Consider the following 13,555-nt stretch of genomic DNA (forward strand, 5'->3'; position numbering starts at 1 on the left):
TGCGCGGCGGGCGGCGGGCGGGAAGCTCTGGGGTTCGGAGCGGCCCCCGCGCCTGCTCGGCGGAGGCTTGCACTTTGCCTGGGGAGAAGCTGCTGACGGGGGCCTGCTCCCAGCGCAGCCCTTGCCTTGCGGCATGGTGGTGGCAGGCCGGCCGTTGCCTCTCTTCCCACCTGTAAAATGGGAGCAAAGCTGTGACCTCCCATCCTCACAGGCTGGCGAGGAACGGCTCTTGGCTTGTAAATGGCAGTAAAGTTGCATGGAACGGGATGATTTAGGGGAGCGTGCTGCCCCTTTTAGGTCGCTGCTTTGAAATGCCACCCCGATGCGCGGTGAGCGAAAGCCACTGCAAACTGGGTGGGCAGGGCTGGACGCCCCGTTCGTGCTATCTGTGAGCCTCAGCCGAGAGGCCAAGGCTGGAGCTCCTGCTCTCCGCACGGCGTGTGGTCTGCAGATAAGGGTGGGCTGCACGTGTGGGGCTGCCAGGCCATCGCTGCCCACCAGCCGGACCTCCAGCCCTGAGGTGCCCGGGACAGAGCAGGGTGCTCTTGTTTCTTGCAAGGACAGCGCTGGCTGCGTGGGAGTTAATGCCCTCCCGCTCTTCTTGTGGCTACTAAATCAGATGGCCTGGTGCCAGGATAACCTTGTTAGCAAGCCCACAGTGCATTTGAAGCCGAGCTCCTGGGAGCGGTCTGAGCTGCAGAGAGAGCGCGAGGAAATGGCGACGAGCGTCTCGGGCTGCTGCATGATCTATGGAGCTTTCCAGCCCAAAGAGAAGGGTTGCATGCGCTCATCCCTGACGCCATAAACTTACAGGAGACCTTAAATTCCACTTAAAAACCCCACGGGATTCACGGCTTGGGAAAGCGGAGCCGCGATGGGCACCAGGGGAGGGCTGAGCTGCTCCGCGGCTGCCCCGCTCCGGCATCTCTGGCCTTGGTGTGGGAAGTGCGGCAGGGAGGACGGTGCGTGAGGGTCTCTCCCGGGGCGCTGGGGCTTCCCGTGGCCTTGTACGGTGCTCCGGCGTGTGTTGGGGGGATGCGTCTAAGTGAATAACGTCTCAGTTCACTGCTATTCGGGGAAGGCTCTGAACAGAAATCCTGGGCCGGGGTGCCCCAGATGTGGGGGACTTGAAATCTAAGCATCGACCTGAATTTCCTAGGAATCACGATGGCTTCCAGCATGTCTCCGTCATGGAGGAACGGAGCCAGCCAGTCTACTGCCAGTCCCCATAGGCTAACCCGGCGCTCCAGGGCAGTCAGCAACCCCTGGTAGCTCTCTGCCGTGGGAGGAAAGGCCCCTGGCTGCTTTGGGTTCCTCATTCAGAAGTGCGTGCCTTTTCCTGGGAGCGTGTCCAGGCCAGCCGCCGTGGGGAGGTGCAGACAGCGCCGTGGCACTGCCCTCGCGTGCAGCAGCCGAAGAGCCGGCCCAGCATCTCTCTGAAGAAGCCCGTGCTCTGGACAGCAAAGCAAGCGCCTCCCTGTACGGCAGTCGCGGCAGGGCCATCTGGCCCAGCGCTGTCATGCCTCGCAGTCTCCAACCTTCGCAAAGTTGTCCTTGCAAGGCACGGGTCTGCTCCTTGCCGCCGTGGACGCGCAGTCATGTCCACCGTGCAGCTGTGGCTGCCGCGTGACCCTGTGCTGGGGCTGGAGCGGGTCTGACAAGTGGTTTTGGCCTGGGGTTAAGGGTTTCGTTGCTGTCCTCCCTGGGCCATGGCTTGGGGCTGCTCTGTCCAGCTCTGGACCCACGCTGCCGCGACCCCGGGCAGACCCCAACCGAGATGTGTCTTTCTGTGCCGTAACTGCCTATTTCTAGCCCGGCTCGAAGTTCACACCTAACGTGCAGCACGAGGGGCCTGGCGCGTGCACAAGGGGAGGCTGGATGCTAGCGATGCAGGGCCAGGTCTCCAGACGCACACCTGCTGACCGCCCGGTGGGGCCCCGGGAGCTCGAGTCTCCTCCTCAGCTGGTGCGAAGCATAGAGACAGACCAGAGCCACTTCCAGTTTTGCTTTTGTGCCTTCCACGGCCAGCCGGGCAGGGCACCAGCTGGGGCTCGCGGGGCTCAGAGCGGAGTTGCAAGCTCCGGTTTGTCTGGACTGAAAACGCTGCTGCCTTGTTCGCAAGCATTTGGCCTCCCCCACGTGGACTCCTGCCCTCCCCTGCATCCAGCCCGCGGCCTCGCCAGGCCGTTGAGCTTTCTCTGCCGCCTCCATCACCATTCCTGGCCTTCCCTCTCCCAGAACCAGACCTGACTTGTGGCTGTTTTTTTTTTCTTTTCTTATAATGGCTAAAGGCAGACCGCAAGTCATGTCCCAGAGCCCTGGCCTTCTCCCCACACAGCTCCAAGGTCTGAGAGCCCTTTTTCCCCACCACAAACATGCCGCCAGGTCGGGAGTTCCCGTGCAAGTCTTCCAAAGTGAGGCGTGCCTGCACCAGCACAGACGCCCCAAGATCTGCTTAACCCGCTTACAGATCCGCAAATCCCCAGCCGTGTTCACCTTGACGTCTGGGGACACTTGCTGGCTAGGCGGACGGTGGCTCAGTCTCGGCGTCTCGTGGCTTTGCCAAGTGCCCTGGGCTGTGCTGCCCCTGCGGCTGGCCAGACCCCTCGCGGCCGGTGCGACAGCAATGACACGGGAGGCTGACTGCAGCAGGAATAAAAATCCATTTGGGTTTTGCTGATGGAAGGAGTTTTGGGGCCGGGGTGATGGAGGCAATTTTAGGGAGTGGATACGCAGCCTGGAAACAGGGAATGGAGAAAAGCAAACACGCCGATTAGATTAGCTCAGCAGACCGCCTGTCTGTTCAGCGAGACAGGCGCGATGTACAGATACGGGTGCATCCACTCCACCGGGAAGCGTTTCCGCCCCGTGACCTCTTGTGAGCCAGCCGCTCCCCTCCGCACTTGCCCCTTCCCGGGGAAAGCCCGGGGCGTTCTTCAGTGCGTTTGCACGTGCAGGCTGCATTTTGGGCCTCGTCTCTCCCTGGGGAGAGACGGGGGTGGCAGAACGGTCTGCGGGCAGGGCGCGCGTTGAGAAGGCAGAGGTTTAAGGAGGGGCACCGCACGTGCCCTCCCAGGGCCCTCTGATTTCCAGGGGTTTCCCTTCTGCCTTTGGCCATGGTCTATATGGCCCCGTGGCTAAACCAAAGCGCCAGTCTCTGCGGAGCCGGGAGCCGGGGGTCAGCTCTCCGGCCGCTTTCAGAGCATGGGTGCTGGGGGCCTGGCAAGCCGCAGGGTGGACGGGGTGCTGCAGAGACGCCTGGCCGGATGCGGGAAAGACCGAAGCAGGGCCGGGGTGGGATGGCGGGCTGCTTGCCAAATGGGATTTGGGGAGAGATCCAGACAAAGACCCCTGGCCCGGGGCGGGCACCTGGGGCACGTGGCTGAGCATGTCTGGCGCGAGTGTTGCTGGGACGTTTGAGCGGGGAGGGGGCATCGTCATCGCTTCCACTTCGTAGGCCAGGCAGCCGGGCCAGAGGGAAGTGCAGCAGTCGCCCACGGTCCCACAAAAAGCCGGTGGCGGGGATCAGAGCGGAGCCCGGCGGCCCAGCCGGCTCCAGCCCTCCTCCCCAGGCCTTGCGAGCAACCCTGGGCTGAGTTATGGCTCCGCACCGCGGTCCAGGCCACGGGACCCCTGTGTAATTAGGAACAGGAGATAAGCCTCCGAGGCCGAGCTGCTGCGTATCTGCCGCGTATCAGCTGGCCCCGCCGGGGACGGCTGCATTCCTTCCAGATGGGCTTGGCGATAGCCTGCTTTATCCCCATAGTTAACGGGCCGCAGAGGTGTGGTGCAAAGCGCTGGGCCTCCCTTCCGCCGGGTGCTTCTCCGGTCCTGGAGCGGGCCGGCTGCTGTCTGTTCCTCTCCTGGCTCGGGAAAGCGCAGAAAAGCAGCAGCCCTGCGCTACCGAGCCCCTGCATGGATTCCCACCCCATCTTTTTTTAATGTCCCCGCCAGCCCGCAGACTTCAGCAGATGTCATTTGCATCAATTAGCGAGGCAGGCAGTGATGGCCTCCTGCTGCCCCATCCAGCACTGGGGCCTGGCGTGCTCGCCGCGCGCCCTCTGCACTTCTGAGGAATTTGCTCCCCGGGTGCAGCGCGCTTTTCCCTCTGGCCCGCGGGCCCCCCTCCAACCCTAACCCTAACCCCTGCCCGCGTCTGGGCGGCAATGTGACGTGCTGGTTTTCTGCTCCATGCTTCCAAGAGCATGTAAAGCAGCACAGACACGTAGCGCTAGCTGCTGGGGCGCCAGGAGCGAGCACGCAGGGCATGTGGGGTGCAGAGGGTGGACTGTCGGGCTAGGAAGGCTTCACCGAAATGGGGAGGATGCAGAGCAGGGTGTGGAGGGCGGGGAAGGAGCGCAGGGGACACCGGAGAACAGGAGGTGGCTTGCTTTCATCGCCTGGCTTGGCCCAGGCTTGGGGAGCCAGCTCGGCCCCTCCGCGTCCTCGGGCCAGGTTGGTTTCACATGCCTTGTTTCAAGTCTCCTGTGGGATGTGCAGGCCTCGCCTGCTCTCGGGTGGGAAGGACGCATGGCGCCTTTCCCGCGTACAGCTCGTCTGGGGTCTCGGCTCTGACGACCCCCTGGGTGCACGAGCACTTTGCAGCCCCTGGCTTGGCCGGCACGGATGCATTATTATCCGTGTCATTATTATCAACCCTGTTTTACAGATCAGTAAACTGAGGCCCCTGGCATCCAGCTGCTCCCACGCACAATAGTGGGGCAGGGAGGGGGGAAGTCAGCCAGGAGCTCTGCTCTGGACTATCCCCTCACGCGTGACTGACTCAGGGTCGCACGGCAAACCCCCGGCAGAGCTGGGAGCGCTCCCACTTCCTTCCCCTCCTGCCTGGGACTCTGCTGGAAGCAGGGCCTGCGTCTGTCTGGCAAACGCCCTGCAGGGGAGAGCTGCTCCCTTCTCCCTGCCTGCAAGGGACAGACCCCGCTAGCTGCACCCTCCCTGCTCCATCTATTGTTAGGGGTTGCAAAGGCAAGGAGTGAATCTCGCCAATGCCTGAAGCGACAGACTCTCTCGGGGAAGTGCAGCCCGCTCCCCTGCAGCTCAGGGTGAGAAGAAACCAGATCCTAAATCTGTCTGAGCCCGGGACCCAGCTAGCACCCAGGTCTCCAAAATGCAGCCAGCTACAGGGGGTCGATGCATCTCCGCTGGCTGCAGTTCGTTCCCGTGCAGGCGGCTCTACCTGCTTGGCTTGTGCATCACCTGTCGCTGCTTTTTCCTGGGCCTAGGGGCAAATGCAGCCATGAAGGACATGGGACAGCCCTAGGTATCTGGGAAAGGCTCAATCCTGGATGCTGAGCCTGAACCGGACCCGAAGGGCTCAGAGGCCTGGGGCGGCATTAGCTCTGTTTGCAGGCGTGCCTGGCTCGGGGGAGGAAGGCAGGTGCTGCAGGCAACGATGCTGCACCAGCCACAGTCCCGGGAGGGCGCTGAGCGGGGCACTGCCCCGCCGGCCCTGTGCCCTGGCAGCCGGGAGAGCGCAGCATAACTGTCCGCCTCGGCGCGGTGAAAAACACAGCGGTGGGCGGGGGCAGGCGGGCGAGCGAGGGCAGCAGCCGCCTCTGAAGGAAACGGGTTGAGAAAGCCGTGGGGGCCCCCAAACCGCCGGAGCCGTACGGTTAGCTCTCGCCCCCAGCTGGAAGAGGCCCCGGTTTCCCCCTGAGCCTGGTGTCCTGGGGAGATTAGCTCTCGGCTCAGTGGGCTTGAGTGGCAGCCGGAAAAGCCAGCCCTGCACCGCACACAACGGGAGGCCAGCTGAGTCAGCCTTTGTACCTGTCAGGAAATCATTCATAAACCTGACACACGGGCCTGGACGCAGCGTCTCCCCCACCCCCTGCCCCGGGCTGCTGCATTGAGCCGTGGGGACAGCGCTCTTTCTATAGCCGCTCCTTCCCCGCTCGCAGCATCCAGCGTCCGCACGTGACTTGCCCCCTAACGCTTGGAGCAAAGGTGTCGAGGAATAAAACATCCTTGGCTCCCAACGCTCTGGGAGCGGGGCAAAGGGGCTGCTTGCGTCTCCCCTGCAGCAGGGCTGGGACCCGGGGGCGAGATTCGCCGCGCCACGTGCTAAGGCCAGCGTCGTCTCCCAGCTTCGTGCAGTCGTGCGTGCTGGAGGCCGGGCTGGAGAGCTGCAGCTCCATTTTTAATCCACTGCAGCTAAGGCTCCTCTGGGCTCTGCCCTCATAAACACCCCATGTCTACACAGAGGGTTTCTCTCCAACCTGCGGGGGTTTCAGAGTGGCACTGACCACTTCTGTCACCCATGATCAAATGCCTGGGAGGAAGGAGACACGACCAAGATGCCAGCAGCCTCCGCCGGCGCACAAAGGCTGCGTCGTGCTGGGGAAGCACGGCAGGTGTAGCGGTGCCTTGAGCGTGGCCGGGGGTCGGCCAGCCTCCGCGGTCATCAGCCTGGAGAAACTTGAACTTAATGGTGGGGAGAGGGAAGAGGTCAGTGCCTGGAGGCTGGCTTGCTATTGATAGTGGCATCTTGTAGGATGTCATTATAGTCCGCCTTCTAATGCACCTGGATGTGGTCCAGCGCAGCATCCTGGCAGCAGTGGGGCTGGCAGAAATCATAGGCCAGGCAGCTGAGAACATAAGGCAGAGATGCCCCATGTAGTCACAGAACCATACTTCAACTCCACCTCCAAGGTGGGCTTGGGAGGGGAAACCTGAGGGTGTGCATCCGGGGGGGACCGATCACGGGGCAAGAGCTGCCTGAGCAGGTGAGGTGGAGGAGCTGATGCTATGAATTCAGCAAGCTGTATGCATGCCTGGTCCCTAGAGGAGCAGTGTTTTGCTGGAAGGGTTTTACTTCAAAGGAGTCTTTTGTTTTTGCTTGCCATGAGGTGACAAAACATGAAGCCCTTGAACTGGAATGATGCAGAGGAGAGAAAAATGCCAATACTGACCCTGGGACAAATGGAGGCCTTTCAAGGCCCTTCTTCACGTTACCTTCCACACGCATGATGTGGCTCTTGGTCATTGGTCCTAGCTGTAAAAAGGCAAAAGGGAAAACTCCCCTTTCCCAGCCTGAAAACATCCTGCAAGACCAGACCAGCCCAGAGGGCAACTTGTGGGAAGCTGTGTTGTTTCTTTATGATCTATTTGTGTGTGGCTGAACGGTATGGGAGCATGGAAACCTTAATTTGGAAGGGAAGCTGTCTACACAGGGAGGATGGCGAGCTTGGTTTTTACTGAGACTGGTCATTAAGAACTGGCTGCGTACTGCAGGACAGTAAATGATTTTGCATATTGGCTTGAATTAGCAAAGATCTTATTCCTACATATCTGTGTGCATTTGCTCTTCCTGTTGCGTGTGCTTTTGACTGGAGAACTGAGCAGAGACCTCTTCTCCCCACCGTTTTGGAACAAGAGTACATTGTAAGAAGGAGCGTGGGTTGTAGCCATGCTGGGCTAAGGACACAGGCAGACAAGATTATTGGTATATGTTGCACGGGCTTCTTTTCTACCATGGAGAACACAACACCAGCAGATTCTCCCTATGCCTGAAGAACGGTGTTTTGTGCCTGAAAGCGTGCAGAAAACAATTTTTTCCAACTATATAGTTGGTCTAATAGAAGATACCGCATTTACCCAACGAACCTTGTCTGCCTCTTGCAATAAGGAGGTGTTGGTTGTAGCCGTGTTGGTCTAAGGACATAGGCAGATAAGGTTCTTCGGGTAAACGTGGTATCTTTTGATCTGAGAGCAGAGTCCTCTGGTTGCACGTCAAGAGCTCACCTTCCTAGCACGGAAGCCAAATGTGATGGAGCTTGTAGGGAAACGTGTCTATTAGGGACAAGTTAGAAGCTTCTACCCACATTTCGTATCAGCCTCAGACTCAGGAACTCTTTTCATTAGGACCCTGTGTTCGCAAAGACAGGAGGATGCATCTGACTGGCTGCATGGCAAGAAGTAAGGGGACTTCTCATACTTTTCTGTAAGGAGGCAGGAGCGGGACGGATGGGATGGTGCTAAGTGCTGAATTTGGTCAGGCTCTCCTTTTTCTACTCCGGCCAGTCTGAAAACAATCACTTCACTTGATTGATGCACACCAAACAGGAAGTTAATGCGACTCTTTTATTAACTTCCTAGCTTGCATACTACCACTGTATAAGCAGACTTCCATTTACTTCTGACAATACTTTCTCTTAGTGGCTAGGACAGAAGAGCAGCACGGGTCTGCTTGGCTGTCAGCTACGAGTACCCGTAAAGGTCTCAGACTCGGAAGGACAGAACTATAACAGGTTTACGGGCTGGTTCCAGCTGAGGGCAGAAGGACTTGAGAGCTTTGCTTACAAAACTGTGCAGTCCCCATCTAGCAAGGTTATGGAGCAGCAGTGAGATGGGATGTGCTGGCCCACAGGGCAAAAGCGCCGGGCCGTGCTATTAATTCAGTCCCATCTGGTTTCAACTGAAACACTCCAGACTGGTTTTGACTCGTTCCATCTCATGCAGAAAACTGTAGAATTGGGGCAGCGTCAGCTCTGAGGAAGCAAGAGAGGAATTGTGAAGCTTCAGCTTGCAAGTCCAACAGCAAAAGCAATGCCCAAGCGTGGTGCAGTCACACCTCGGCGGGGAACAACAGGAGAAGCTGCCTCTTAACATGCTTGTCTGCAATATTGCACCAATGTAGTAGGAGCTGCAGGCTGGGATTTGCATAAGGTGGAGAGACACATTGGGATTGGTCTTCCCCCCTCCTGTTCCTGCACTATGCCACTCTGCCTGCTGCACAGGACCCTGATTTTTCAGAGCTGGAGAGTGCATATTATTTTTCCTTATGTACAGACATAAAGATTGCCAAAAGAACCAGAGCTCCTAAATAATTCCCTTCCGGGACCCAGCAGGGTTGGAAGAGCTGCGAGCTGGCACGCCTGCAGTGACCCCTGCTGGGAAGCTGCGTCGGCTTCCACAGCTCGTTGTGACTCAGTAAATACCTTCTCTTTAAAGACCTGGCAACTGAACTTCCTTTCAAAGGCCTGGCAAAATAAACCCATTTTGAATGACCCTTGAACATCGAGCAACTCACCTACATACACGGGCTCTGTTTGGTTTCCTTTTTTAACCACCAGTTTCAGCTGGGAAGAAAAATCAGAGATTTTTTTAAATTAAAGCAGCTGGTATATGCCACCTTCATAAAAACCAAGTCATCCAGAGTCCACTTGTGACAGCCCAGACTGGTGTAGAGATGCCATGTTTCCTTACTATTCTTCCATAAAAAGCTACTACGAGCGTCAATCCCAATTCGCTGAGATAAGGTGAGCCTTTACTGTAGGAGACAAATCCAACTTTACACATGGGACATTGGACTGAACGGTTTTGGATTCCTCCTTTCCCTGCCAGGGGCTCCACTTCCGACACCCACGGGGCATTCAGCAAAAGCAACCTAGCAATGCAGTCCTTTGATTTGAAGGATGTACTCAAGAAATTGGGCACAGAGGTAAAGCTCCAGAAACCATGCTCGGAGGGCATGTTTCCAGGGGGTCCCAGTGCCCACCACTCCCTCCAAAGTCAGCTCTCCACCCCCACGTTCAGGTCTGAAGAGCGTGTGCCCAGTGGTGAAATGCAAGACGTGCTACTTTCATGCCTGTGCCTCGAGAACTTACCTGCAAGAAGATGCTTCCCACCTTTTCCAGTTCGCTGTTCCCTGCAGTCACTGTGAGGTGGAAAGAGAGAGTTTGAACATGTTGAGCTTGGGCAGGCTAATTTAGTTGGGATAGAGATTATTTCAAGAACACTACAGCTGAGAACTGCCGGGGTTTCGATTCCGGCATCCCACGTCCCACTCATGTTGGGATCCATTACCTCCAAACTTCCACTCCATGTCTATAAGCTGGTTAATCATCAGTGTCTGCCCAACAGCCAGGCTTGTCAGGGTGGGGGAATTCAGCTTCCACTGCAAGAGCAAAAACCGGACCATAAATGATGGATGCAGAAAGACGTCTCCTTACCCAGTGCCAGCCCAAATCGGAAACTAGGCAGAGCCACAGCAACAGCACAAAGCACAGGTATATATCAGCTTAAATGCTGAAGACTGAAAACAGAAGGGGAATGACTGAGTCCTAATGGCCAGACACTTGAAGATGAGACTTGGGTGTTTTTTAAAACTTTGGCAGGGGTCCAGTTTAACAGATTGGAGCAAGACGGCCTGTATGCCTGGGCAACACTGTTTGGTGCAAGCAAAGGCAGGAGCAGAGCTGCGGTAGGCCTTCAACCTATGGTGCAGATACACTACGAAGTAGGGCATATGCCCAAGTGAAAGCACTCCTTGGACAAAGCATTCGTGACGTCTCAGGTTAAGGCGGCCGAGCTGGTTAGAAAGAGGTAGCCCAACTCCTTGGTACCACTAAATACCAAGCCATAAGGTCATACACTTTTTTCCCCCCAGTAAGGTTTTTAAGAAACAAAAGGAATTCTACTAATACCTGCTCTGCAAAGTAACTGGCTTTCTCTTCGCTGAGCCCTGTGGGAGAAACCACACGAGATTTAACCACATCAGAGTGAATTAAATATTTAATATTTTGGTAGATTTTGAGTGACCTACCCAGAGCAATGAAGTCTGCCCTGACTTGTTCAGACGACAGGTTCCTCTTCAGGGCACCTAGAACAAACATGGCAGGAGGAGGAAATCACTTGAACTGAAACACAGCGTTGCTGCGTGGAGCCAAACAAATACCGGGATGCAGATTCAGGAATGGGGACCTCTTTTCTGTGCAATTTGCTGCACAGTGTTATTCCCTGGAGCAAGACAAGCCGGTGTTGCTCTGTACTAGCTTTGTAGATGCCAATGCTTTAAACAGCAGTAGGGTGCAAGGGCACAACAGAGATGAGGCTGCTGCGTTGGTCTCCATGGTAATAGCAGCACCAGCAGCAGCTCTGTTTTGAAGTTACTGCGATTTCTCCCCTATAGAAGCGTTGCTCGTTAAAGGAAAACTGCTAAGGCCAGCAGGCTACTAATTTGACCTACCTGCTGTGTTTTGGATTGCAGGTGTGAACGTGTGCACGTAACGTTCCCCCCGCTGCGCCTGCCTGCTTTGTTCTCGGGGAGCAGGGAGCACGGCACAGTTTTACAAGGCTCCCGTTCTCCAAAGCCAAGACCAAGAGTCCTGGAAAAATCAGAAACGCTGCTGTTGCCCCTGCCTGGCTTTGTAGACTGCTTCACTAAGCGCTTGTCGGGACAGACGGTGGTAGGTAATGTGCAGGGCATCCCAGCCCTGACACAGATGGTACAAGGAGTGAAAATTAAGGCACAAGATTGCTAAATCGGTTGCGATTCCAGACTGTAAATGCCTTGGAGTAAAAGGAGGAAGGAAACCTTTCATTACTTTCCTGGGACGAGAAGAAATGGCCTGAAGCTATAGAAGGAAAGTTCAGGGCAAACACTGGAAGAAACTTTCCAGCTAGACCCAACTATGTGGGAGCTTCAGAGAGAGCTGAGACGGGAAGGTATCAGCAAGAGCAATGGGTGGCAGGATGGACTCCCAGGATGTGGGCGAGGCCTGGCCACAACAACCGCATCCAGGCCGAGGTGCTGGCGGCAGGAATGCCATGCAGGGCAAGCTAGTAAAACGCAGGCAGTCAGATCGGTGGCTGCTGTGGGCTTTTCTGGTTCCAGTTTGAGACTGGCGAGATGCTCACACAATAAACCGAAACCTCCCTTTCAAAGGCAGCTGCACAGACAGGCTCTGAAGTATTCCCATGTCCTGCGCGCTCTAATAGGGCTTGAATTGTCTCTGTCTGGGGGAGCACATCTTCCTGCTGCAAAGTGCAATGCCGACTCATCAGGATGGGAGCTCCTATGGGGACCTGCTCTCAGCACCGCTGCATTCATTTAACCAACAGTGCAAATTGCAAATGCAAGTTAAATTGGTGCAGCCAGTTTTAAACCAGTCCATGGGTTCCCACCTGGGGGCTGTGTGGGCTTCACCCCCATCACTTTTTTTTACCAAAGCTACCTAAAGCAGCAGGATTTGTGTGTGCAAGATCTAAGAGGCTACAGGCCCCCCACTCTGAGAGCCTGGCTTAGGTATTGTGGAAAATCCCTTTTTCATTCTGAATTGCGAAGTGTTCGTGTAGTAACAGGGGCTCCAACCCTGCAGCTGAATGGTTTAGGGCTCCAGGGGGCTCGGGACGGTTGCAGACACATTGGTGCAGGTTTCAAGTTCAGGCCAGGAGTCAACACTCCTGCCTGCCCGCTCGGTCCTGCCCAGAGTACTCACCGTTCGGCACCAAGAGGAGACTTTTGACAATATTTTTCAGAGGCCCCAGGCTGATTTTGTTCATGGCAGCAAATTCTGAGAGCTGAGTCAGAAACCTTTCCACCTGGAAAAGGAGAAGAGCAGAGATGTAGCCTCATCTCTGGGCTCTTTTCTCCAGAAGGCTGGAGGCAAACTCTTCGCCCGCGCCTGCCACGGGGGCCTTACCTCCTTGGGCTCTGTCAAGAAGCGGAAGAGCACGTCGGTCAGCGCCGAGAATTGCTGAAAGAAACGGGACAGCGTGGCTGCAACGTCCCTCTCCCCACACCCGCTGCTCACCTGCCTTTCCCCTCGGCAGCACAGCTCTGCGGCCACAGACTGGCTTGACCGTACGCCACTTCCCCGCCAGGCGAGAGCCTTTGGTCAGGTTTGGGTCCTGACTTTTTTTTACTTATTTTTTTGTAATATATTTAGTGCTCCAAATCACATTGAGTGAGCAGAGCTGAATCGTTCCAAAAACCAGATCGACTGAACAGGCAGAACTCAATACAACCTGCGAGCATCCTCCATCCCACACTGATCACCTGGGGCTTCAGATGCTCCCAAATCCATTGGCAGGCATCCTACGGGCAGGTCCAAGCCTGGAGGCCCCAGGGTTCGGGTGCCCCAGGTACTACAGGCAAGTATGCCCCCTTCACTTGACTGCAACCCACGCTTGGGCCCTGCTGCTTCAGGGGTTCTGCATTCAAGAACGTGCTCCTGGCTGGCTGCTGGCAGCACCCAGGGCTAGGATCCCACTTCGGGGACCAGGGTCACTGCACCGATTGCAGGACGACGGTTACCCCAGGCCCCTGGGCGCACCGCAGTGGGGAGCGGCGGAGGGCCTGCTTTCCGCTGCAAAACGTTACTCTGAAGCGTGGCGGGGAAGAGCTGCCCGCCGAGGCTGCTCCATCCCGACACGGCCCGTGCCGGTCTCTGCCAAGCCGCGGGGCGCAGCAGGCAGCGCCAGGGATTCGCAGGCATCCTGGTTTGTTCTGATTTTAAAAAAAAGATCCCTAATTTTCGGATTAAAAGCCAAGTAACGCCAAACCCCGTGACTAAAACGAAGCGCCGCGGGGACAGAGGAGGCCTGTGGTGGAGCCGCTCCCGCCGGTCAGCGCGGCCCGGGGCGGCCCTTCCAGCGAGCTGCCGCCGGCCGCGCACCCCGGGGGCTCGGCGTCACCCCCGGGAAAGGGGAGCTGGGGGGCGCCTTTTTTAACCCGGAAGTTGGGTTGGGTTGGCTTATTTAACCGGAGGAAGCAGGTTCCTGGCGCTGGCAGGAGCTGCTCGGAGCCCGGCGG

At 56.9% G+C, this 13,555-nt stretch overlaps 1 protein-coding gene across 1 annotated transcript; it reads right to left on the reverse strand.

Moving 5' to 3' along the window:
* Positions 1–8,082: 8,082 nt before the first annotated feature.
* On the reverse strand, positions 8,083–13,167 carry COMMD7 (COMM domain containing 7). Its single transcript, XM_019539781.1, has 9 exons — positions 13,124–13,167; positions 12,444–12,612; positions 12,240–12,342; positions 10,565–10,621; positions 10,446–10,483; positions 9,826–9,916; positions 9,627–9,676; positions 9,050–9,098; positions 8,083–8,507 (listed from the first exon to the last, which is right to left on the reverse strand). The coding sequence occupies exons 1-9, from the start codon at positions 13,165–13,167 to the stop codon at positions 8,431–8,433; spliced, it is 678 nt and encodes a 225-aa protein (XP_019395326.1). The 3' UTR covers positions 8,083–8,430.
* Positions 13,168–13,555: the final 388 nt, after the last annotated feature.

This window comes from Crocodylus porosus, unplaced genomic scaffold (assembly GCF_001723895.1).
Source record: "Crocodylus porosus isolate Cpor-Errol unplaced genomic scaffold, CroPor_comp1, whole genome shotgun sequence".
Taxonomy (NCBI): Eukaryota; Metazoa; Chordata; order Crocodylia; family Crocodylidae; genus Crocodylus; species Crocodylus porosus.

Bases quoted from the DNA above. Each gene is read 5' to 3' on its own strand.
- COMMD7 (XM_019539781.1), bottom strand. From the start codon at position 13,167: ATGGAGCAGCCTCGGCGGGCAGCTCTTCCCCGCCACGCTTCAGA. The intron at 10,484-10,564 runs GTAGGTCACTCA...TTTCTCCCACAG, and splicing joins GGCAGACTTCATTGCTCTGG to GGCTCAGCGAAGAGAAAGCC. The intron at 9,917-10,445 runs GTATTAGTAGAA...TTGCTCTTGCAG, and splicing joins CCAGTTACTTTGCAGAGCAG to TGGAAGCTGAATTCCCCCAC.